This window comes from Ahaetulla prasina, chromosome 2, assembly GCF_028640845.1.
Source record: "Ahaetulla prasina isolate Xishuangbanna chromosome 2, ASM2864084v1, whole genome shotgun sequence".
NCBI lineage: Eukaryota > Metazoa > Chordata > Lepidosauria > Squamata > Colubridae > Ahaetulla > Ahaetulla prasina.
Window position 1 is genome coordinate 71,223,302 of NC_080540.1, and position 27,024 is coordinate 71,250,325.

Sequence of the window (27,024 nt, forward strand, 5' to 3'; positions counted from 1 at the left end):
AGACGATGAGCGGCCGTCCCCTCCGCCTCCACACACGGGGGGAGGGCGTTACCAGCATCAACCAATGAAGGCGAAGGCAAGCGGCTACATCACAGAAACTGGGGTTCCGTCTGGCGGACGCCAAAGCACCTCTCCCGATTGGGTGAGAAATGACACGCCGCCTCGTGATTGGCCGGGGCCGTGGAAAAGGAAGCCGCTATCTCCAATTCTCCCCGCGCAGAAAGTTAGAGAGGGGCGGGGCTCGAGGCCCCCGCTGATTGTTTGTTCTCTGCGTCAGCGCCGGAGGGAGGTGTTGGAACAGCGGACGGGCTCTTTCCTCCGCGCGGAAAGTGGGAGCGTTCGTAGACGGAAATGTTTACAGTCCGCTGAGCGGAGGGAGGGGACAGCCAAGCAGCCTGGCGTTCGTTGTAAATGCACGAAATATGTTTTCGCAAAAGCACTAAGAAAGTGGGGTAGGAATTTGCTCCCCTAGGGAACTGTGAGCTAGGTGGTGCAATCAGGTGATGCAAATGTAATTGACATATGCGGCGAAAGCTGGATATAATAGGAATTTTATTTGTCAAGCATATATAAGATAACAAGTAAAAGTATAAACGTAATTTGGATACATGAAAAGAGTAAGTAAAAAAGGAATATTAAGACAGGGACGGTATGCACGCGGGTTCACTTATGCACGCCCCTTATGTCATAGGACCACTACGCCAGAGAAGCCATCCCGGGGCATCTAACGGAAAGTCGGGGTAAAAATAAGGGGCGTGCATAAGAGCACCAACGTGCCTAGCGTTCCTGTCCTAATGTTCCCTTTGATTGTATTCATTTTGTGTGTTTATTTCATGCTTATACTTATATGTATTGTTTAGTATGTGTTTGACTAAATAAATAAATAAATAAAAATCTAATTAGAGTGTGATGCAGGGATTAAGTTATTGATCTAGAAGTAAGGAGACCTAATTTTTAGTTCACCTTCAGCCGTGGAAGCTCTCTGGGTGACTTTGGACTAGAATTCTGAACTCATATCTCCCGGGATTGTGATATGGGGGAAAAAATAAGAGCACTATTCATGTTCTCTGGAACTCCTGTACAAAAGGAAGCATATAAGTCTATAGTGAATCTTGAAAATCCAAGGAAGCCGTAATAAAAGATTATTCCTCATATAACCTTTTGAATTAAAAGTTCAAAGGTGTTTCGCAAGGTAATCCTAACCTCAGTTAGTATCTTGGCATAAAAATAAAAGATCCATAATTTTTCCAAAGTTTGTTGACACATTGACCACTCAGGAAATATACTGAGTATTTTTGGAGTAACATTATTTTGCAGTCCTTTGGTTTCTAGCATCAAGTGGTATAAGGAAGCCAGATGTACACATGTTTTGTATCAGGAAAGCAAATTTATTTGGACTGTTTAATGCCTTCTCCTCTTCCAAGGGGGAATCAAAGGAGCTGTAATTCAAAAATATGCCTTGCATTAGTTATCAGTAGTCTAGCACTTCTTTGGGGTGCTCATTCTGATGTTGCATGAGAACTTTGCACAATTTTATGCAAGTCTGGCATTTCAAAGAACAAAGCTTTTAACAAATGTAAATTAATGATAAAATGTTAAGGGACTGAGAAAGGAAATAAATATTATCAAGGGATCTTCACTTCTGTATAGTCCTATATGTTGTGCAGAGCTGGAATGAAATAAGAGATTGCAGATTAGTAAACTCTCAAAAAGCTTTTAGCAAACTATCATTGTTTCATGTGTTTAATCAAATCCTTCTCTGATATCTGTGAATATAAGAATTGCCTTGTTGGTTAAAATGAAAACTACTTCATTCAGAAAGATGTAATATTGGGAAAGATCAGAAGTTGTCTAGGAGCTTTAAGTGTCCTTTCTCTAAAAATCAAAGCATCTCATCCTTCCAAGAGTGGCAAATCTGTGGCAATCCTGATATTACTGAGTTATAGCTCTCCTTATCCCTCACTTCTGGTCAATGTCAATTTTGAGCTATAATTCAGTAGTGTCTGCTCATGGACTCCTCTTTTGTGGTATTTGATTTACTGTCTGGTTGAGTACAAGCTTTTCCACTTTTTGTTTAGATGTTTGAACAGCAGCATAGCAGTATGTTCATGGCCTGAGAAGTATGAGTATTTTCTATCATTATTGCTAGAGAGTTAATCATTTGATATCATTTCTTACTGCACACCGGCACCAGATCTAGACAGTTACCGATATGTTGTCTTTGATTAAGATATTGGGCTACAGAGAAAGTTCAGTAATTCTTTTTTAGGCACTTAACTACAAGGAATTAAGTGGGTTTTTGCTAATGCATATGAGGAATATATTTGATGGCTAAATTTGGTCCATATTAGGCAAGTTTTCCAAATAAATGTTTTTGGTCATGTCTGTGAAAGCAATCTTTAGAACAGTGGCTACATTTGGAAAATTTAAAATATGAACCCACTTGATCTCAAAAAATTAATAGATCTTTAGCCATGCTCCTTAATGTTTAAATAGGGGACTGGAAATGCAGGTATATATGTGAGGAAATTTTTTAAAATGGAAAAAGCCAAATATCCAGTATTGTTGCCAAGAAAATTATAAGAATGTATGAATGCATGATGTCACAGTAGAGCTTAACAAGAAAGATTTTAATTTTACCTGGAGATTAATTATTTGTGTATAGTATGCTATTTCTCCATTGTTCATCTTTTCTAATATTTTTTAAAAAAATTTTTAAAAGCAGGTGAGGTGTACCAAGCACACTATGGGCTCATTAGTATCAGAGATATCATGGTACCTACCTTGCATAGACCATATCATTTTGAATATGTTATGCAATCTCATTTTGCCATTAGATTATGGTTCCAAGTGTTGTGTGCATCCAGAAAAATTGGTTAAATAAATAAAAGAAGATTCAGTTAACTATGGACAGGTGTGTTATATGAACATAACTTCATCATACCTTTTGTCTTAAGCAAATAAAGAGAGCATATGGATGTTCTCATGGATCCTGATAAATCTGAGAATTTAATATCTTTGTTTCTCAGTGGGATAGCACTTCCCAAGGAGAAAGGTGGTACCCAAATTGGTGATCCTCCTAGACTTTCAGTTATTGCTTGAGGAGCATCTATGAACAGGAGGCCTTATCTTACATGCTAATTCCTATATCAGTAGGCTCTACTTATTGTCACTTGTGCTTTGGTCACTCCCATCCAAATTGTAATGTGCTTAATATAGGCTGGCCTTGAAGACAATTTGGAAGTTGCAATGGTGTGGGTAGTTATTGATGTGTATTGGTATACCCATTTTATTTGTGAGCTCCTCTGGCTCCCAGTGGTCTTTTAAGTGGTCTTTTAAGTGCTATTCCAGGTGCTAATTGTCACCTAAAAACTCTTTGTGGCATAGAAGTTATCTAAGATTGCCTGTCTGGAACCATTTCTGTTCATCCTACAAGATCTGATAGGGTGGGCGCCAGGTTCTCTCTGTTAAAACAACATCTAATGGGAACCAGTCTTTTCTGCCCTAGTTTCAAGACAGCCTGAGCTCACCCTGCTGACTGCTGACTTTTCATAAGAATGAAAAGCGTTTGGGCTAGGGCTAGCTATTGGATAAAACTTGGTGTTCATGGTTGTATATTGTTGAAGTCATGCTGAGTGTGGTATGTTGTTTCAAATTTTTAAAATTTATTTGTTATTGACTTTTTAAATTGACCATTATTTATTTACAATCCTATTGAGTGAGGGCCAAAGCAATTTAAATAATATATGGTGGCTTTTTTAACAGATAATTAAAAAAAACTGGGAATTTCTGACCGTGGCTGGTATTGTTTATTTTCTTTTGCTGTGCTGTGATTTTACTGCAGTATTGCAATAAAAGTTTAGATCAGAAGCTACTGTGTACACAGGCAGTACATACATAGCAATCAAATTGTACTTCCACCTTACTGCCCTTTTCAGATCCGGAGAACCATTGGCTCTGAGACTTGCTCCTTTTCACTTGATTGTGGGAGGCGGAATATGTATTGGCTGCAACTTAAGTCCTGGATTTCAACATCTACCCTTAGGAGCATTTGTCATTTTTACCGCGCTAGCCAGAAAGTGATGAAGTAAATCAGGAATAATAAAGAAGGCAGCCTGTTCGGAAATAACCCCACACGCACGCGCACACCCACACACCCCCTGGGCCAACTTCCCCTCCTCCCTTCTCTGTTTTTTTATATTTTGATGCTGCCGCCTTTCTGTACGTGGCGCTTTACGTTACTTGTCCGAAAAGCCGATCGGATCTTAAGGACGCCGGTGCTGTCATTGGTGGGAAGTCAGCTAGCGATTGGTCGGCAGGGGGGTTGGGGGCGTGGCCGATATATTACCCGCCGCGTTCGGGAGGACGATCGGGAGGTCTATTCTCCCCCCCACCTTTTTTTTTTCTTGCAGTGCTGTTCGATGGAGTTTGGCTGCCTGGTTTTCTTAAGACTATTGCGGAACGGCTGAGGAGGAGACGAGACGAGACGGAAGGACACGGACGGACAGGATGCGGTGTGGCAGGAGAACCGGAAGCGGTCGCCGCGCTGGGGCCGGGAGCGTGGCTTTCGGCGCGCCTTCTCTGAGGCCCCAGGGGGAATTCCCGCTTGCTCCCTGCTTTTAATGCCTTTAGACAGTGGAGGTGGTTACCCCTCTTTTCTCCCCAAGCCGCTTCCACCTTACCTCGTTTCTCTGCGATGAGAAAAGCCGAATATGCACGTTAGATACCCGAAGTTATGAAGTAAAAAAAATGGTAGACAAACGCATCTATAACTCTTGGTGGATGTGCGATTCACGCCGCTGTGACTCTTTTATGATTCAGTCCGGCATAAGAGCCCGGAAAACACGGTGATAAATCGGGCTTAAGTTAAGGATCAATTATTTCTAAATATATTTTGCAGGCAAATTTTGTTGTAGCTTAGGGTGGCTTTTACATAGGTAAAACCTTCAAGGATCTGAAAGAACTATTCATGTAAACCTAAAATAGAAGAAGAAATATAACAAGGTGAGTTTTTGTATAAATGTAAGATTGTTAAGTTTTGATAACTGGAAAGCTAAAGCCAACATATAATTCGAGCAGCAGAAAGCCTTGGATTGGCATCTGATTAAGTAACTTTACATGTGAAAATAATGCTTCTGTAGCTCATCTTTTAAAAGCGTTCTTACTCTCTACAGTGAATACTATTGAACTTGATGGGATTATTTCTCAATAAAAATGTGTAGGATTGAGTTATGAAGTGCTTCAGCAACTTTTTGGATCTTGACTATTTACCTTTCTCAACCTTTTTACTCTGAATAATATTCAAATCTCAGGGAACCCCTGTGAATAAAAATTATACTTAGAGTGCCCAAAGTTCAAAAATATATTTTTTTTAAAATCACGATTGCTCATGCAACATCTAGAGACTTCTCATGAAATCCTAGGGTTTCACAAAACTCCCAGTTGAGAAAAGCTGCACTAGACTGTTATAATATGTATTATTAAATCCAAATTCTTTATTTTAGGAACCACCGCTCTAAGAAGTTTATGTAATTAATGTTTACAGCTTTTCTCTGGAATGCAAATGACTTAAAGTGCAATCCTGTGCATATCTATTCCAAAATAAGCTCTCCTGAATTCGCAGAATTTATTCCCAGGTAAACATGTATAGCATTGTTGCCTGGATATAATTATATTTAAATTCTTGATTTTTTTTTCCTTGATTTTTTTTCCTTTTGTTTTTATGGGTTGGACAAATCAGTGGGGCTTCCAATAAACTTCCTGAAGTTTTTCTTTGGTGCATGTGGTAAAGGTACTTACATTTGATTTTCAAGTAATCAGATCCTAACAAATAGGTGAATAAGACCCTAATATCGTTTGTTTATATTGCTCTGCTGATCTCTTGTGTTTCTTCGTTATTAACATTTAGTTGAACTCTTAACTATTACTTATTTTTCTGTCTATTTGCCAGGCCTATGTTAATAGAAAATGTCAGTGAATAACTTCTTTGGAAATAAGAAGAGAAACAGCTCCATATTATATGATGTTGATCAGACAAAAATTACTTCACCTCTCCAGAGATCTATGAGCCATAATAATATTGGAAATCATGGTGAAGGCTTCCCACCAAACAAGCGTTATAAAAGTGTTGTTTCATCCAAGTGTAAAGAAACGGAAGATCCATTTGGGGATAATGATGATTTTACGGTAGATGACTTGAAGGAGATAGACATTATTGCTTCCCAGGCATTGACGCAAGATGTTTCTTCAGAAACAAATTTGTTGAAAACGGAGCAAAATGCTCAGTTGTCTGTTTTTCCAAATAGCATCAATCAGTTAAAAACACCTGATCAATGGAATATTTCTGTAACAACTGAGACAAAATCATTTGGTATGTACACAGTGAATACAGAAATCAATTAGAGGCAGTAGATTGATATGAATCAAATATGTAGGTATATGGAAAGAAATATAAACAAATTCACTTTTATCTTCTGGTAAATTAATTTAGTTCATTTCTCTTTTCCTTCTCTACATATCCATATTGGGTAATATAAAAAATAATGCTATGTGAAAGAGCAGTGTTTTTATTGTACCACATGAATAAATACAGGTTTAGCTTGGTCTGTCACTTATCAATCTTCTCTTAATAAACAAAAGCAGTTAAAAAAAACCCTTGTCAAAATAATAAGCTAGCATGGAATTACTTGCTATTAAAATTATCTTCCATTTTCCTAGCAAGAAGATATACTGGTAACCATGGCAGAACATATGATTGCCTGCTTTTGCTTATTTATCTTCGGTTTAAAATTAAAAGTTCTTAAATAAAATCAATATTTATAAAGGAGGCATAATTATAAGGCAGGAATGGCTATATTAGCCACATGTAACTTCCTAAAACCACTCTGACACCACATTACTCAATTATGATAGTAAAATGACCAGAATTTGACACTGATTTTTTTTTATTCAAGGTTAAGATTGGGGATCATAGTGGAAACATTTAACTGCTCTGATTCCCATTCCAAATCAGATCAGAATTACTTTTTCTCAGTCTGATTGCAGAGTTTATAGGGGTTATAAGGATTGGAGTAAGAAGTTCTTGAGAAACAAACTTGTTTCAGGTCCTTGATTTTAACTCTCCTGAAGAAACATCTGAAATTGAGCCCAAATAGCACTTCGGGCATTTGGGAGAAATTTTTTAAAGTTTCAGTTGCAAGTAGTTTGTAAGCCTTCCATTCCTTTTCCCACCCTTAAGAAAAGAAACAAAAGTCAAAAATAAACTAAAAATTTATCTAGCCCTTTACTAAAATCACATTATGATTAATTTCTGTCTCTACAGAAACTAGCATAGAAGAAATGAAACTTAAAGGAAGATTTAAACTTGAAACACTCCAAGCACAATACAAGGAGGCCATGAAAAAGGTGAGATGCAATTTGTTCATGCTTTTGGAATATAACTAGGAATTAAGTTCTAGTCCTGAAACTTTTTGATGCAGCTTTTCTTACGTTCTTGACCATGTAATGTACATGCTATTCAGGAGAAAGCTTCGTAGCATTCAGTGGAACTTACTCTTGAGTTAACTGTATATAGAATTGTAAGCTAGACATGGAAGAAACTGAAGCACGCATAGTTTTAAAAAGATTGCATAGTTTTAAAAAGATTACATATTTAAAAAAGGACAATAAGGTAAGAAAATTTTGTGTGTTTATAAATATTCAAAAATATATGTAAATTACGAGTAGTTGAAGAAAACGTTGATTTAATGAACAGAGAGACTACGTACTCATACGAAGTTCAAATAATTTTGATGGTATGCACAATTGTACATACATCTGTGATGTAAAATAGATTTTTAAAATTCTTATTGGTTCATTTTGTCCAAAATAATAATTATTCATATAGAAGTAAATTTATTAGGACAAATATTGTTAATATAAGGAAGAAATTAAGATCAGATTTTATGCCTCAACAGTTGGCAACATTTGCCAACTTTCTGGCTTGAAAGCTAACCATGATTGGACCTGGATAATATTTGGATAACAGAACTCCAAGCAATTTCAGGGCTAGAGTTACAGTTTTATAAATGAAGAAAGCTGGTTGCCTTCTATGAAATAAAGTAGCATAACTTTGATATGTTTAAAAAAAGGAAAGTTTTAGAAAGAATAATGTTTTAATGCTGTTATTAGACTAAACATTGATAATTAAAATTATTCTATTTTAATCTTATTCTTAAAGAAGTCATGATTGCATTTCTTGAATTTGCAAATACCCAAATTCACCTGAATGGATATGAAATCTGGTAAATTCTTGAAACTATCTGTATGATATCTTTGTCAGAATTTATTAATGTATAATAATACATTAATCAGAGCTAACATCTAAGCTACTATTGCAGGAAAAACAATTCAATTTACAATTAAGTTATTTTTCTATTAGGCTTTTGAATAAAAATTAACATGTCATCTGCAAATAGATTAATTACATTAATTTTTCAATTATTGTGAATTTGCAGTTGAAAGAAATGCAGGATGAAATCCTTATTAAAAATGGAGAAATAAAAATTTTGCGGGATTCGATGCAGCAGATGGAATCTACTGTGGAGGATCAGCGGAAATCATACATATTACTGGAAAGACAAAATGTTCAGTGTTTAAATGAAAAAGAAAAGGAATTCTCCAGAAAGGTACTATTTAACTCATGACCAATATAAAATGCAAAACTTCTGAGATCTATGAAGTCTGTTGAAATTTCTTTTTTTTCCTTTTTGGAATGACTTTTAATCATAGATGCTTTTTGAAAATAATCAACCAAAATAATCTCACCTGCCTGTTTGCTGATGAGCAATGGCATGCAAACTGTTTTTTCCAATGTTGTAAAAAGACAAATGAAAGCCAGTGTAGAGGATAAAAAACATTAGATCAAAATTGTTGTGATCCTGAATGGTGGCCTTGAGCCAATCACCCTCTCTCATCCCTGGGAAGAAGGGAAGGGTAAACCACTTTTAAAATCTTGCCAAGAAAACTGCAGGGACTTCTACAGACAGTTGCTAAGAGTCAAGAATAACTCAAGGGCACATTGAAAAAAAATGTGCGCAAGTGATGAACTGTTTGATGTTCTGTTTCCACTCTGGCTGATCTTATTTTTTGATTTATTTATTGAAAGCAACCTTTCAGTTGAAACCAAGGGAGGGAAATTATTCTGTTGAAGCACTAGAGCCTGGCATTGAGTATCAGCCAAAGTGGAAGCCTTATCGCATGTCTAGAAGGAATTTGGATCCATGTCCCTTGCTGGAATGCCTCTCGTCCATTCCAGACTAGCTCCTTTTGGCTTTACTGACGTTAATGTTATTCCAAAGCTCTGCAAGGGGGATTTCAAAAGTCAGACTTGCTTCTCTGATGTCAGCGCTGCTGTTCAGTTTCAGACCCCCTAGGGTAATGTCATAAAGTCAACGGTGCTCTGGGAGACTTCCAGCAGTCACAGGAATGCAGGCTGATTATCGGTGTCTGATTGTTTTTTCATAGCTAAGTAATATATTCACACAACCTCCTTTTCCTTTAAATATAAATATATATATATATAATTATGTACACACACACACACAATAAAATAGTTTTTAACTATGGGATTTTAATAGTAAGGAAAAAGTTTTTTTAAAAAAACTTTCTATATATGGAAATATAAAAGATAAGCCAAATGTCTTACCATACTTGTGAAGCTTTTGGTACATCTTAACTGAAGCATCCTTGTTCCTCTTGGAATTTAAAATAAGATGGTTATACAAGCACTCTGAACTATTACATTGAAAATGAATAATTTCCACAATATTTTTAGCTAAATTGCTATAATAATTACTTCTTCTTTGTCTTTTTTTTGTACATCTGTGCGGAAAGCACAAAATGTTCATGCTTTTAAGAGATAAGCTTTTTATTATGTTTGCAAATACTGTGTAGCATTTACCTGGGAATACTAGCACTTTCTTGGAATGGCAGAACATACCTTTTCACTGTTTTGATGAATAAGCTGTTAGTATTGATTTTAGTGTAACTGAATGGAGCAAAAGTATAAGTGAAAGTGAGGAAAGATTTGCAGGCTTGTTTCATAGTTGTATATTGTTTTTTGTGCTCAGTGGAATTTTAAATGTCTAATTCTTTGCTCTTTTAGTTACAGTCACTGCAATCTGAGCTACAGTTCAGAGATGCTGAAATGAATGAGCTGAGAACAAAGATTTTGAATTGTGAAAGGATTAAACCTGTGGCCCCTGTTTCATATACCAGGTACAAAATAAGATGAAATTTGTTTCAGGGAGTTTGGTTACTGAAGAATTTCCTTACTTCCCATTTATAACTGAAAATAATGAATTGCAGAACAGTTCTTTTACAAGCTATAGAGCAAACAGTATAATTGAACACATAGAATAAACTCCTCAGAATTTATTTTTAGAGTTTGACTGCACAGGTTGCTCTTCTTATGTCTGGAGAATATGCCAATATGAAGAGATTGCCTTTTATTTACTCCATTGTGATTGCCTAAAATTGTTATTCAGATTCTTTCATTGGGAAATATGTTGTTGTTAGTTGCGAAGTCGTGTCCAACCCATCGCGACCCCATGGACAACATTCCTCCAGGCCTTCCTGTCCTCTACCATCCTCTGGAGTCCATTTAAACTCATGCCTACTGCTTCAGTGACTCCATCCAGCCACCTCGTTCTCTGTCGTCCCATTCTTCTTTTGCCCTCAATCTTTCCCAGCATTAGGCTCTTCTCCAGGGAGTCCTTCTTTCTCATTAGGTGGCCAAAGTATTTCAGTTTCATCTTCAGGATCTGGCCTTCTAAAAAGCAGTCAGGGTTGATCTCCTCTATAACTGACTTGTTTGTTCGCCTTGCAGTCCAAGGGACTTGCAGGAGTCTTCTCCAGCACTAGAGTTCAAAGGCCCTCAATTCTTTGGCGCTCAGCCTTTCTTATGGTCCAACCTTCACAGCCATACACTGCAACTGGGAAAACCATAGCTTTGACTATACGCACTTTTGTTGGCAAAATATAATTCACTATAAATGTTTTAACTATATTTTTTTGGGGGAAAAAAACCTTTAAAGTTTCAAAATGAAATGCCCCTGTGCAATTAATTAAGACTTTTTACTTTTTAGTCCTAAGAAAAGCCCCTCTAACCCTATGAAAATTGAAAGATGTACTCTTATTGAAAAAAAAAGTTATCCCACAGAAGAGTCTTTTGGATCTCGGGTATTACCAATACCATCTTGCTCCAGGACCCAATCCCATGTCCAAGTTCCTCAGCAAAATAATGGTAGGTAGATTTTTGGTGAACTTTTATTTGACCTGGGTGGTGAGGGTGGAACAGTAAATCTTAATTTAGCCCATCTACGGGGGAGGGCGGGTTGTAAGAAGGTTGAGAAAGAAATTGAAGCGAGAGGGTGGGTGGGAGAGCACAGAAACCAACAAGAGAAAATGAGCAAGTTAGTAATCTCATAAATAACAAGTTAGCCTGAGAAAGAAATCAAAGAATAAATGTTTCAAATCATTCAAAGAGAATTCACCATAACTAACTGATGCAGTTGGGAAATTCCTCCTACATATAGGGAAATTCCAAGATTCTGTATTTACCCAAGACTATCATTAGTAATATCTCACTGAAATCTATATAGTTCTTGCTCCTTTGTTCTTGCCCAGCTCTGTGGAGCTTGGTAGCTCTAATGCAGGGAACAAAATTCCTGTGGTATTCACATTTTATGTTAATTGTGTAATGGTGTCATACAATTGATATAATTTGTGTAACGACAGCATTGTGGATTATATTGTAACGATGCAGAAGGCCATTGTATTTCAAAGAGCTTAGTGCCATATTTTGATTTCTCCTGCAGATTAAGAACATTCTAGAAGTTTAGAGCTCATTCTGAGCAAACCTGCTTGTTCTTCACTCTTGCTTGCTGAATAAAGGAAAAGGGAAGGGGGGAATCTTTACACAGCTGCAAAGCTTTCCTCATCTGGAAAGTTCATCATACATTCATTCCCATCCTTAAGTTATACACGCACCCATCCACCCACACATATTGAGTCAAAGTTAGGTCTTGCTATCTCATGACCAATCACAAAGCCTTGGAGCTAGATTGTAATTTTAAAAATCCATTAAAACTCTCTGAGCCTCTGCACAGTTTTGAGTTCTCAGCCTGAGCACCCAGGGTCTTGTGATATCTCCGCTGCTTGACATGAGCAGTTAAAGGGAGAATATTTTGTTTGGTAGATTATGCTTTCTTGAGTTTTTGATTAATTTGCCTACTACAGTTAAAGAATAAAGCTTGAAATCTCCTTACTGGTGTATTTATTGTCTCTGGGTCCTCAAAGAACCAATTGTCTAGCACCTGGCCACTCCTGGACCCTTGGCAAAATAGATGTACCCTCTGATTTAATGGACAGTTAGGAATAGCAGACATTCTTTCCCTAGTTGGTCCATTAAATTGGTATTTTACTGTATATAACTGCGCCTCATTTAGGAAAATAGAAATTTTACTGAACTTCAGTGAATTGGCTCAAGCTTAGTCTGCATAGAGCTAGGTATTAAGGGAAGTTGTGAAGCAGATACTTTTCTTTCTCTAAAAAGATCTCTGATGATCGCTTCTAGAATTCCATTATTGCCCAATGTGAATGTGTAACTGAATTCTTTTAATTGCGGCCATTATTTGGTTCTGAAATGTAGTAATTGCAGTGTTTTGACCTGTTTATTTTCTGAAGTTGAAAATGCATTTCAAACTTGTATTAGTTAAATCAATCCCAAAAACTGATTGCATTGTGCTAGAAGGGCAACATAGAATAGGCTAAAAACAAATATTATTTGGTTTATTGGATTTTTCTATCCAGACAGCAAAACTACTGTCCTTGAAACTGAGCCAGTGAAGCAAGAAACAAGTTTCAGCTGTCCTCAGAGACCAGGTAAATTCAACTAAGAGATCTTGTGATTATTTATTTATTAGAATTGGAAACCTGTATGAATTAAAAGCTATTTTAATATTAATTTCAACTATGTGGAGTTGATAAATAAAGTAAAAAAAATTGTGGATCTGCAAAGTACACTTTCATTTATTAATAAATGTATGATTGTATTTTTGTATTGTATTTAGAAATGAAATATTTCCAAAAGTCACTGGAAGTGGAGACTTATAAAAATTCTTTACTTTCATATTCTAGATACTGAATGACTCTTTCCAAGAATGATTTCTGCTTACCACCTTGAACTATAAATTAAAGTATATAAAAAATAAGAAAAATCAAGTCATCTTAACTTTAAATGTTAACAGTTTTAGCTTAATATTAGCATCAGCCATTCTGCCTATATTAACATATTTTTGTTGATGTACATTTTGAACTAAGTTGTTCAAGGTTTTCTAATTACCATATATGTAGGTCTTAGGAGATACCTTGGCATAATCATCCATTAGGGTTGGTTAATAAATATCTGGTTGACTAATCCTTAATCAGTCTTCTAAATCAGAAGACTGATTATTATTATTTCTGAAATCAAATTGAAAAAAAAAGTGTTTTTTAATAACTTTAAAATTTCAGTTAGAGCTAAATGGCTCTGATTACATTCATGAGTTACAGCAGTATTGCTGCTATAACTTTAGCATTTTTCAAAAAAATGGTTATTAAAATTAAATAATTGTTTTTTTTTCTCAATATAATAGTGTTGTTTATATTGTGTGAGGTAATGCTAAGTCTAGGACTTTTCACTCGGCACCTTGTAAATGTTTCACCTAACATCTAGAAAATAGACGTGGACAATGTCTGAACCTGCTTCTTTTCATAAGCACTATGTTCTCTTTATGAATGCAAGCTAAGTGTATTTATTCTCACACACACACCAAACCATATGCTACAACTTTAAAGCATATGGTATTTCACTAGACTAGAGATAGTGAGCATCACTGTGAAATGTACCAAGTAAGTAAATGCAAAAGAAGAAAATACATTAGGGCCGTACTAGCTCAGGCTGTTAGAAGCCTGTTATTAGAACACAGCAGCCTGCAATTACTGCAGGTTCAAGCCCGGCCCAAGGTTGACTCAGCCTTCCATTCTTTATAAGGTAGGTAAAATGAGGACCCAGATTGTTGGGGGGGGCAATAAGTTGACTTTGTAAATATACAAATAGAATGAGACTATTGCCTTATACACTGTAAGCCGCCCTGAGTCTTCGGAGAAGGGCGGGATATAAATGTAAATTAAAAAAAAAATTAACTTGGGCATATGGTGGGGAGGAAGGCATTATTTTGCTATAAGAATTTATATAAAGCTATTAAATATATAATGATTATGTTCACTTACTACTCAAACCCAGGATTTTAATCAGGATTTCTTGCATAAAAGGTAGCAGCAATGGTTCTCATGTAATGCAAAGTAACAATGCACTAAGCTAAAATTAAGCAAAGTATATTATTGTTTCAGCTGTTTAGCACACTGTGTATCTTGCTTCTGTGTGTGTATCTTCAGCCTTGGATTTATCTGTTGTAGGTTCCCTTTTACTAAATGCACTGATGAAGCAGCCACTTGTTCCAGGATCATCGTTAGGAATCTGCAACCTTCTTAGCAACACTGAAGCTTGGTTTGGATCTGCTATGCAGTCTGCTTCTTTCAGTGTGTAGGTTTGCCATTTTCACATTTTCTGAAACAGGAAGAAATCAGATTGCTGAAACAGATGGGTGGATATTTTGGGACAGCAATTTATCAGATGGCGGCAGGTTTACTTTATCTCATTGTTTTTAGATAACTTGATTGGATAAATCTAGGAAGTTGCTTTACTGAGAATATTAAACTTTTTTCTCTTTGGTGTAATTTTATTCTAGCATAGTAGTCAGGTATAGAAGTTGAGGGATTTAATTATTCAAAGTAAGTCTGAGGTTGGGTTTTTTCCCCCCATTTATTTTTGACCTCTCTGCTAATTAAAGTGTGCCACTAGTGGCATAACATTTTATATATTTTATAACTTTGCCCTATTGATGCTAACCACAGCATATTTACCACACCTGCTGGTCCAGATGAATTGTAAGAAATCCTAATCCTTTCTAGTTAATACTAATGGAAGATATAATTGTATCCTTTAAGTACCCTAGAAATAAAAAACATACGTTCTCTTTCCCTCTACCACAGGCAGTGACAACCATAATGCTTATGTGGAGACTAATTTACAGCAGTTTTTGTATGAGAAAGAATATTAAATTAAGACGAACTCTCCTTATAACAGTATATTCTTAAATCCCTTTGCAAAAAGTGGCAGTAATATCCTTGAGCCCATTTGCCTGGTGCATAGTATGTGTTGTAGTTTCAGAAGATGCACAGAACATCACAAACGGTACTTATTTTTTCCCCCTCTTGTTTTCTTAAGAGGACCTACACAAAAAAACAGTAACAAGATTACAAGCCTTCAGGAAGGTGAGACTTCATTGAGAACTACTCAAAAACTTGCCTTAACTGGATTGAATTTGATTGCTGTAGATGGAGGCTCACTGGAAGGACAACAAAACAAGAGAGACGTGCCCCACCTTAAATGCGCTAAAATCCCTGGCGCAATACATCTTCTCCCCCTCCTGAAACTTTACATTGGTGCATATAACCAAGCCCTCTCGTCTGCGACGAAGACTGGAAGCATTTCTTCTGGGAATCAATCTGCTTGCTCCTCCAGGACATCTTCAGGTGCAGCTTCAAGTGTAGAGGAAGCTTTATCCACTCTTGAAGAGTATGCACTCGTGTCACTGGGCATTCTTTACTATTTGGTGTTTTATAGCTGGGAAGTTATTAATACACTTCTGTCCTGTGATATAAAAGCAGATTGTAATCCAGGAGCTATAGACGTTTCTGAGAAGAATGAGACTGTGGTTTGCAGTAAACAGGATGCAGCTAATCTTCAGGAAACCCTCCCAGAATTAGAGGTTGCCAGTTTGGACAAATCCCAGCATCCTTTGTTTAAAAAGCTACTACAACTCTTAAGCTTGTGTGTAACATCATCGGGATGCCACAGGTGCCATATCGCAAATCAGTGCCTAAAAGTTTTGGTGAAATTAGCTGAAAAGTCAACAGTTGACTTATTAATAAGGTAAAAGTACAACTTGAATTTAACCCCACTTTTATTTTTAAATAATTTTGTTTCATGGCATTCTCACATGACATAGCTCATTTGATTAAAAATATGCAGGTTGATTGTTTTGTTCTGGGTTCTAAAACACCCTCTCCCAATTGGACATCCTCCATATGTTGGCTTCAACTCTACAAATTGGCAGCCAGTCTATCCATTGCTGAGAACTTGGGGAATCAAAGCCACCACATCTGGAGGTCACTCAGGCTGTTCTGTATCTTCTAAGCATTATTGTGAAATATTTGGAGCAAAGTTATACTGACAGGATATCCAGGTTGAAGCACCTTGTTGTGAGCCCAGGAAAAAAGCAGCTGTTTTAAAGCAGGGCCAACAGATATGATGTATGACCTACATCTATGAAGCATTTTTGGATCTGAATTTCTTCATTTCAGTTCTATTCTCTGCATGATTACTTTTGATTGCTCAACATGAATCAACTGCTGAAAAAAATCAGACACTGAATGGCATTTTCTTCTGTTTTTCTATAAAGCTTTCAGTGCTTGTTCGATAGCCAGTCGCAGATCCTGCTTCGCTGTATATCTTCAGAAACTCCCTTGTTTGCTGTCCTTCTTACTGTTAGAATGTTAAGTTTGCTTGCTGAGCATCAGGATCTGGCTGCTCGGTTCTGTTCATGTTCAGGTAAGAAAGAGAACATCTTAGCCATCCTACTGCGTTAGTAAAACACTGAGTTAATAAGGCAAGTAAGGGCATTTTAAAATATAGTTTCAAAGTTTGGGTGTTGTTTGAGGATTTCTGTATTTCCCTGTTTATTTTAAAATCTTTTGACAGTTATCAAAATTCTGGGTCTCTGACAGTGGCATGTATCATTCTGTGAAATAAAATAGTTTTAGAGATGGTTCTGGAAACATGTTCACCTTCCAACCTTGTAAGTAAATGGCTAAAATCAGTTTGCAAGAAGAGAATATATAGGTTTTATGATTTTTTGTTTTGTTTTCCTAAACTTGTAAAAATTAAACAATTTTGAATGAGCATACTGTGGTTAAAGACTCTTGGTATAACAGCATCTTGTTCCATCAACTGTAATATTTTATTATATTCTTGGGCATTTAGGCGTCCAAGCAAATTATCTTGCTTTCAGTCCCTCTGGGATAAAAACTATATGTGAAATCTAAAAGTGCTAAAGTGGTCATGTACTCGCCACAGGACAGCCAAGAGAGTTATAATTTCTGCACAGATTGTTTACTGTGGTGCAGGATCACTGGTGCAACCCAGCTCCTCGCCCATTATATTTTTGAACAGATGACACATTCAAGTGGAGTGAGGAAGAAGAGGAGACAGATACAGTCATGTAGGTGAAATTAGGGGAATTATGGCTGAAATGCTTATTTCAAAAGTGCTCTGTGTTAAGAGTAGGCAACCTAACCCTCAGACACCACTGCAAGTGGTAAGGATTAAGGAAGTTGTTTCCAAACACCAGGAGGGCACCCCTTTGAAGGTATTAATTTAATGTTTCTCTCTTCTGATGGAAACACCTAGCATCCACTTTGAAATGAATTTAAACCATCGTATCTAATTTTTGTCATATAGAAAATGAGGAGCACACTGTATTTAAGAGAGCATGGTAGTTTTTAAGACATTGCAGTCACATGAATGATAATGTTGACATGTTATACTTAATTCTTTTCACAGAAACCTGCCTACTTTTGGCATTATACATGTATATCACGTCACGCCCTGATAAATTAGCATCTGAAGGGCTTTGGCTGCAGTTGGAACAAGAGGTAAAGTGCATTGCATATTTAAAGGTGAAAACATGACAGTTCTTTGAACAGGAGAGATTAAATGCAGGATTTGAGCTTTTGAATAATCGTATTATAAAAATACAAGTTTATCTTTATCCTGCCTTCCAACTGAAAACCATACATTTGTATCAGTTTCTAAGCCTCCAAAGCTATCTGAGCTGTGGTTCAGCTTTTGGAGGTGAGATGGAATTAAAGGGCTGCATATGATCCAGCCCTGACTTTTTTTCTGAACATGCTGGAACCACGTTTACATAATAGAGAAATGTAATCAAAATACATTAGTTATGGCAGTATGAGGGATTAAACTGAACTAAAAACCTAATTCTTGGGACATTTACTTTAAAATCCTCCTACCTTTTTCTTTGTTATTTCAAGCACATTTGTTTAGTAGGTTTGTGACGTAGGGTTTTCTTTTATTTTGATACCACATGTTTTATCTTTTAAAATAACATTTTAAAAAATATTTTGTGTTAATTTTTTTTAGACAGTTCGTTTTTTGACCAAGTGTATGCAGTGTTGTAGATCCTCTGTTTTACTTGTGGGAACAGATTGCCAGTGCACTTCTGAGGTAAGCCACTAAAAATTAAATTATGATCATAATTTAATACTATATGCTTTTTTTCACCTGAAAAAACAACATGACTCAGTCTTATAGTCAGGGTATATTGCTTAAGTATATCTTGTGATCTCCAAACCATGGTCCCCTTATAATAAGAATCTCATATGTCTGTATTACAATGGTACTATTCCAAAAAGAGAACAATTTTCAATGTAACAGTACACACCCCAATCTCTATGAAAACTGTATTCTGTTTTCTTGCAGGCGGTGAAAGCTCTGATAGTAATGTTACATAGACAATGGCTTTTGATCAGAAAAATGGAAGGAATCGTGTTCAATGGACATGAAAAGCAAATTGTACAGTTCTTGAGGGATGCTGTTTTGCTTCTGCATGGTCTCTCCCAGAAAGATAAACTTTTCCACGAACATTGCCTGGAAGTGCTCCACCAATATGATGGTGTCTTGTCTGGGGTTACAGCAATCCTGAGAAAAGGGCAGCATTTAAAAGCTTGTGAAGGTGAGATTCCTTGCATTAAACATGTGACTACTACCGTAGGTAGTGATCTGCCACCTGCAAGTTCATGCAAATGCATTCTAACATTCATTTTCTCTGTTATAATATAGCATAGAAAGGCAACAGATACAGAACTAAGTAAACAAACCTGTGCTATTCGGGTCCATTGTCATTGCTGTTTCCATAGTTTGTAACTGTAGAAGCTGTTTGCTGTGTCATGAGTGCACATTATACTCATTTTTCATTGATTCATACGATAGATTTCTATAAGAGCTGCTTTTAACTAATCGGCTCCTGTCAATAGTGACAAGCATCAGATTAGCAGAAATACTTTTCAAGGCCATATTCTTTCCCAGGATTAGTACTTCAAATACATTGAATGGGATATTATGAAGCAGTGTGAGGACCAAGAATTATAAAGAATATGTTTCAATGAACTTTTATCTTTCCTAAATTCTTATGGAACACATTTTGTTTCCTACTGGTATGCTTGTGGCTTTTTAAAAAGTTCTGGCCCCACTGTAATTCAGCCATTAGATGATCTTATTGTTTAGCACTCACTTGGCACTCTGCCCTCTTTGAATTTTTAAAATATAGATGGGAAGTTTGACACCATCTTTATTTTCAAGAATATTTTCTTTGTAAAGAGCATTTTGCTTTTCGCCTCTTGTGCTTTGTGACCCTAGCAGCCATTTTGGGAGTGCACCCACAACATCCTCTAAATTCCTGCAATCCTCCCAGGTAAAATAGACAGGAAACACAACCAGATGAGCTAATTCTACTTTATTGTAAGGCTATATTAAACCAGACAGGAAACGGGACCAGATGAGGAAATTCTGCTTTATTGTATAACTACCTAAACAGAGTTTGAAAGTACAGATCTCCCACTGACTCTTTTAACTTCCTGATCCATTAGGGCAGGACCTTCCTAAGTTTCCTTCCTTGACCGTGAAGTCACTGGGGGCTTCCCCCCTCTCTTGCCTGATCGTTTCCTAGGAAGGATGTCTTCTCCTCGTTCCTCAGGGTCATTCTCATATACTATTCTAATTTCAAAAGTGTGCAATGGCTCCAAAGCATTGGGAATAGTTTAGAGACTATCCTAAAGTTATTTGGGTTAAACCATTACTTGTTAATACTAATTTTTTTTATTTAGTACAGAGTATCTATTTGTAAGGAAATACCCTTTAATATGTGGCTCATAAAAGTCCCCCCTTATAAAGTATTGTTGAGTTGTATGCATTCCTTGTTTGTAGACACAGAAGTTTGCATTCTTCCAAATAAGATGATTGAATTATTCAGCTCAGGAATGGCCCTCTCAAACTCTTTTGTCTAGTCTTCAGTTGGTGTCATTGTTTCCTCCCATTTTGAAGTGAAAAATGAAAAATGCTGTAGCCCAAATCTTAAGCAAGCTTGCTATAATTAAAAAAGCAAATTTCCCAAACTTTTGGTTGCAGTCTAGGGTTCAGAATTTTTTTAAATCTTTTGAATCAAACTCTTCCCTCAGCAATGTTCTTAACTGATAACCACCACTGCTGAGGCCCACCTTGGCTCCTTAGAATGTCTCTTGCAGAATAGATCCTTATTTTCATTGGTAGTAAGGGAAGTAGATGTGAGCATATTAATCGGAATCCTGTAAGGGTTTCAAAAACAAGCAGATTTTATTGATGTTTATCATAGCGATCCAGACAATAAGATTATATTCATAACTTCAGTCTTTCAAAAAAAAAGGAAACAAGATTACTAGGTCTTTTTTAGTTATCCTCATGAATTAGAATTTTTTTAATGGAATAGTTTCATCACTACTATTGTTATAAAATTTACCTTTGTTTTTGAGTTAGACTTAGTATCCCATCAATCTTCCTTTCCAAGATTATACCAGCTATTTTATAACTTGGGAGGAAAAGAGAGTAATTCATTTTTTTTTCTGTTTTAGGAAAACTACTTTTGTTGACTTTATAGAGAAAACTCAGATGTTCATTCTTGGAGAAGAAACTTATACTTTTAAATCCTTTTTGTACCTACTCAAAACATTGTTCTCTTTTCATTAGCTACCGCAGTCAACTTTTCCTTGCATACAGTGGCAAAAGTATATTTCATACAAGTGACCTTTAAATCCCATTCCATTATTTACGTATATCAGGTTCATTAATTTCCAGAGTAGAAACTCCTGGATCCACCCCATTTTGTATCCTCCTGACATACAGTACAAACCTCTGTCCTCAAATGTGTCAAATGCAGTTCCCCAATTCATCATATGTTGCCCACTTTTGATCTAATTTAATGCTGCCTTGAGTCTGACCACATGTCTCTTGGGGTTTATGGACTGAACTTGAAGCCTTACTTTTTATAAGCAATATGCTCTTTTGCTAAGCTATAAATTTTCCTATCATTTGAATAATGGCTAAGCCAATCAGGAAGGTTTTGGAGATGATTCTAATATCTTTACTTTGTAAATAAAAGTGTCACAGATTGAATATAGCATTGTCTCTTAAACTTACAAATGATAAAATGTGTTTTCAGTACGCTAATATTTTCAGTGTGCAAAGGTTTTTTTGGCTCATTAGTTTTCACAAGTATATATAATCAAGAGGGAGCATGCATCCTGTTCCTTTCCTGTCAAGGGGTCCATGTCAATTCACCATGGCCAACTCACCATAGCTAACTCGCCATGGCCACTTGCCACAGCCATCTCACCACAGGACAGCTCGCTGTGGGACAAGAGTTACACTAGTCTCAAAGAAAAGAATCATTAAAGGATGCAAAAGGAGGGACAGAATGAACTGTGAATGTCAAAAATTAAAATAATTTTTATTTATTTTAAATAATTAAATAGAATTGTTAAACTATTGCACAGCAAGTTATCCCGTGGCAAATTGGCCGTGGCGACTTATCCAATGGCGAGTTGGCTGTGGTGGGTTGGCTGCAGCAATTTGTCCGTGGTGAGTTGGCCACAGCAAGTTGGCTGTGGTAAGTTGTCCCATTTTTCCAATCAAGCTAGCCTGCACGCCAATTGCGAAGACTTGAGAGGGCAAGAGTTCCAATTTCTTGAGGTCACCAAGTTGCCTACCTCAGCTTTACTTACCTTTCAGTTATTACTCCGCATGATGGACAGGAATTTGACTCTGTATTAAAAAACTGCTAAATTTAGACAATGGCATATTGAATAAATATGGTATTTTTTTTAAAAAAAAATCTTACACGTTCTATGTTTGTTCTTTCAGAACTTGCACTGGATGAACTGTATCCTTTGGAGCCCGAAGTCAGTGACCAGGAAATGGATTGCAGATAATCGTCTTTCAATAATGTATTTGTTTACTTTCCAGAAAAAGTTACTATTGAAATTTGTTTCAGTGCGCTTTTTAAAATTTACAGTGTAATGCATAAAATATTTCAAATATTAACTACCAGAAACCATCACGACCCAAGTAATATATTACTTTTGTATTGAATAAATTTCCATATTGAAACATACATTCCCAAAGATATTAAAAATGACATTTATAAACTTTGTGCCTGAAGAGTTATTTATAGTTAAGGGTTAGAGATAGATGAGCTTCAGGAATATTAGTCTCATTAAAGCTCCAAGTAGAACTTGATGAATCTCATTTCCTTAAAAGTTCATAATGCTTTATGAATTAGTAAAGATTGTGTCTTTTTTCAACAAGGACATTTTAACATGTATTTCACTGGTCTAGTTACAGAAAAATGCTCATGTTTTTGAAAATACAGTTTCATATCTGAAATTCTATACTGTAGAAACGGTACTGTGAAACTGAAATAGCTTGTGTTTATTTCTGAATAAATCTCTGTAAACACTATAAATGAAAGGCTAGAAGACAATAAGTATTATAATCTGTTGTTTACTATGAAAGAAATGGTAAAAGAAATAAATTCTGATGTATTTTTTTCTGTGACTAGAAATTACAGTTAACATCCTGTATTTTCTGTTTCCATCCTTTTGAAGAATTGCAGTTCGTTTCTATTCTCCACAGGAAATTTTTAATCCTTAATTTAAGTGGGATTTGGATTCTGTATATCAAATACCATATAGAAATAAAAGGGAACCTTAGAAGTCGGATGAAGTTAAAATGTGCTGTAGTAGCTTTACTCTGGAAGAATGACTTAAGTATCACAGTAATACAATCCCAGAATTTTAGCATTCTCTTGTTAAATGAAAAATGCACAGCTTAATCAAATTTATTTTTATCCTAAAATTAGTAACCGACATTTTTCATCAGTCTTTTCTTTGTTACATATTTCGTCTCAATGTGAGGAAATATACCCTATAATATTAATTTTCAGAGAGAACCGGAAGCGTCACAGCAAGACTGGCTGGAAAATAGCAGGCTCCGACAAGCCTTGCGAAAATCCAGCCAGACAAACCGCTGTCGGAGGGTCTTCAGACCGGATCCGTCTTGTAGGGACCTTGAAGAAGGAGAGGCACCTCAGATGACCAAGAGGAACAGGGAAGTTCCTCGGAGGTTGGAGGAAACTCTTCCATGCGGGGGCGGGGGGGGGCGTGGCGGCCATTACGACCGTTATGAAGCTGGGGCAACCGGAATAAGATTTGTGCAGGTGTGTTTTGGACGGAGTATTGGTACCGCGTGAGTGATTGGTCAACTCACAGGTAAATAAGTAGTATTTTAAATTTTTTTAAAAAAGTCTCGGTGAGGAAATAGCAGCTAATTGGCATTGGGGAATGTTAATGGAAGGAGATCAAAACGGAAGTTAAAGCACTAAAGCCCAGAACGGAGTTTGATATTTGGATTGGAAGTTGGATTTGGAGATATTAAAATTATTATAAGAAAAAGAAACCCGAAAGAAAATAGTTTCTGAACAAGACTGGACATAATTTTAAAAGTTTTGAACTTTGAAGGAAGAATAAAGAAAAATTCAAAATAGAAAAGCCCTGTAAAGGAAACTTTTCAACTGGATTTTCAACTGGAATTTGGGATATATAAAATTAAGAAGAGAAGAAACTTGAAAAGTATTTCAGTACTCTATTCAGAAAAAATGTACAGTTTGTATGTTTGTTTTAAAAAAATAATTTTTTTAAAAAAATATTAATTTTCAGAATCTCTTATTTTGTATTGGTGTACTTTATTGTAGGAATTACATACCTTGGTTGAACTTAACAATTTATGACTGATAAGGAAATTTAAAATATCTATCATCCATCTGTCTGTCTGTCTGTCTGTCTATCTATCTATCTATCTATAAAAAGGCAATGACAAACCACTTCTGAACAAAATTGATGCTTCCATGAAGTTACCAGGATATTTTACTTTGCAAGTTGTCCCAAAGGTGCTTTTTCAAGAGGCAACTGGAGACTACTCTGCAAGTTACCTGTTTCAAGTCTACAGTACTACAGCTCCAGGAATCTATAGCCAAGCTGTTGTAATGCTTGTGCTATTATGAATAGACTAGACTAGAACAGAACAGAATAAACAGAGTTGGAGGGGGCCTTGGAAGTCTTCAGGGGTCACCAACCTTTTGGATCTCAGGGACCACTAAATTCATAATTTTAAATCCCGTGGATCACTAATATGATCTGCCTAATGAACAGCTGGGTGGGCGTGGCAAGGTGGTCATGTGATTTCACTCATGTCGAGGGATGCCTTGCCAGCCTCTACTCGCCACTACTCACTTGCCCTTAGGGCCCCAACAGGAAGCAGTTGCTGGAACTAAGCAGCCACCATGAGAAAGATTTGGCAAAACAGCTGGCTCAGTTCAAATTGGATCTGACCAAGAAGAAAGCTCAGCTGAAGCACCTCACTGAGGACTACCAGCATAGGCTTTCCAAGCAGAGGGAAGACCTGCAGGAGTACAAGGCCAGGTATCAGCACCTGGAGGCTCAACGGGCTAAGATGGTCAGCCAGTTCCAGGCCATGATGCTGTCCCACTGGAACGAGGCCCTCTGGCTCCTTGCCACTAGCAGCACTTCCTTCCAGCCTTCGCCCAAAGCTCCACACCAGGAAGCTGAAGCAGAGCCCAAGTCGGAATTTCTACCCCCCCTCTGACCCGCACAAAAAGACCCAGAAGGGGGAGATTGTCTGGAGCAACACAAACGTTCATTGTATGTATCTGGTCCAGGGGCCGTAGTTTGAGGGCCCCTAATTTAGTGCAATATATAAAAAATACAAATAATTTTTCTGCAGCCCACCAAAATTTTCTTGCAGACCACCAGTGGTCCATGGACCACCAGTTGGTGACCGCTGTTGTAGTCCAACCTCCTGCTAAGGCAGGAAACCCTATACCATTTCAAACAAATGGTTAACCAATCTCTTTTGGTGTGGGAGCATTTACAACTTCTGGAGGCAAGTCATTATTAGAGTCACTCCTTTCAACTAGATCAGTGGTTCCCAACCTTTTCTTGTTTGAGGCACAACCTTTTCTTGTTTGAGGCACCCTTGGAAAGCCTTTCAAAAGTTCCCGGCACCCTTATAAGGAAATAGATATTTAAAATATCCGTAGCTCAAAAGTTCCCGGCACCCTCAAAAGATCTCACGGCACCCCTTAGTGCCGCGGCACACTGGTTGGGAACCACTGAACTAGATCTTGATACTGAATGATCTGTCCATGATTCCCACTCTGCATTCCACCAGCATTCTCCTTCCTTTTTAAAAACTTGCAACCATTTTATTCCGTGAGGGTTATGTGAAAAAACTGAACCACCCTTTTTTCTTGCAGTAGTGAGTGTATTTTAAGTCAACATTATTTTAGACAATACTATTCTAAGAAGACATTCCACAGAAGAGATCCATTTGAATATATATGTATTTTAAAGATCATCAAAACTTTGAGCTTTCTCATGTTGTGTGGTTTTCTGTGAAACTGGAGGATAGGATTTACCTTAATTAAGAATTCACTTTAATTATTCAGCAGCAGAATCCAGGTAATCATTGACTAGTGACTCACTAACATTACAATTATGCCATTGTGAATGTAATGTCAACATCTCTCATACATAAACCAGTGCGATAAGCAAAGCCAAAGATTCAGTGTGGTAAGAAAAGAAAATTTATTTTGAATGTCATGTTTGTTCAAAGTTCAGTATCATTATGTTGTATATGGATTTTAGTGGCCTGATTTAGAAGCTGGTATGATTCAGCAGAAGTAGAACTGGAGAAGAAGCGCAGGTAGGGCCTTGGAGTACAGAAATGAAGGCTGATGAGCTGACTTGGCTGAAAGCCAGGACTCTTGTGAAGTCTGGATGGAGACAGCATTTCTGTCACTCAAGCCTTATATGTGGGGCAAGTGGGAGGGAACCCAACACTTCAGTTGCTGGGGACATTCTATCTGCCTTGACCTGTGAAAAAGACGTGGCAACCCTGTTTTAGCAAGTGTTGCAGAACATGTTATTTGGAGAGAGTGCTAGTTTTGGAGAGAAACATCATAATCATACAAGAGTTTCTGTGGTTGCAGTTACCTGGAGCTAGAAGGAGAAAAAGGTAAGGATGATAATGGGAGGTTTCCCCTGGCAGAAGAGAAGCAAAATCTCAGTTAGGAAGACCTCCAGCATGGTGGATAGATGCTTGGAGTTTTTGAAGTAGCTCAGACCAGGAAAGGCTGGGAAGGCCCAGAGGGAGGTGCATCACATAAGGCCTATGCAGAGTCTGGCCAGTTGCCAAAGATCCAAGCAGAGAAGACATGCTGAGTACTTTCCACAGCAGTACAACCAATTCCCCTCCCATCTCTCGCTTGGGAAATGGACTAGAACAGGAGTATTAAACTTGTGACGTATTGAACATGTGACGTATTGAGACTTTTTTCTCCTTCGCTAAGCCAGGTGTGGGCGTGGCCAGTGTGTGACACATCTGGCCCGCAGGCCGTGAGTTTGACATTCTTGGACTAGAAGAAAAAGGTGGCAGTTTAGTAATGGCGCAAGGGCTTGTTAACTGAAGAGCCCTGAGAAAGGCTGGGAGAAAGTGACATATTTATAAGTTGAAGTTCCTAACTGTTGTAAGTAGTACTGAGTAAAAGAACCATAGAATTCCCTTACCATCTCTGTCATTGTGAAACAGTTGTTCTTAGTTAAAAACACATCCAGCAGCCAAAGAACACATGACAC

The 27,024-nt window shown here is 37.1% G+C and overlaps 1 protein-coding gene across 7 annotated transcripts; it reads left to right on the forward strand.

Annotated features, from left to right (window-relative positions):
- Position 1: 1 nt before the first annotated feature.
- On the forward strand, positions 2-22,458 carry ATRIP (ATR interacting protein). Of its 7 annotated transcripts, none has more exons than XM_058169415.1 (16): positions 2-142; positions 4,413-5,004; positions 5,505-5,636; positions 5,951-6,370; positions 7,322-7,404; positions 8,496-8,666; positions 10,145-10,257; positions 11,127-11,284; positions 12,853-12,924; positions 14,500-14,626; positions 15,371-16,078; positions 16,608-16,756; positions 17,768-17,859; positions 18,365-18,448; positions 18,704-18,956; positions 22,175-22,458. In XM_058169415.1, exons 4-16 carry the CDS (start codon positions 5,968-5,970, stop codon positions 22,240-22,242), a joined length of 2,481 nt encoding a protein of 826 aa, XP_058025398.1. In that variant the 5' UTR covers positions 2-142; positions 4,413-5,004; positions 5,505-5,636; positions 5,951-5,967; the 3' UTR covers positions 22,243-22,458. The 7 variants fall into 7 exon arrangements, with proteins under 7 accessions (XP_058025398.1, XP_058025402.1, XP_058025404.1 ...); XM_058169419.1 differs by lacking the exon at positions 2-142 and adding an exon at positions 280-452 and having other exon boundaries at positions 15,392-16,078; XM_058169414.1 differs by lacking the exon at positions 2-142 and adding an exon at positions 282-452.
- Positions 22,459-27,024: the final 4,566 nt, after the last annotated feature.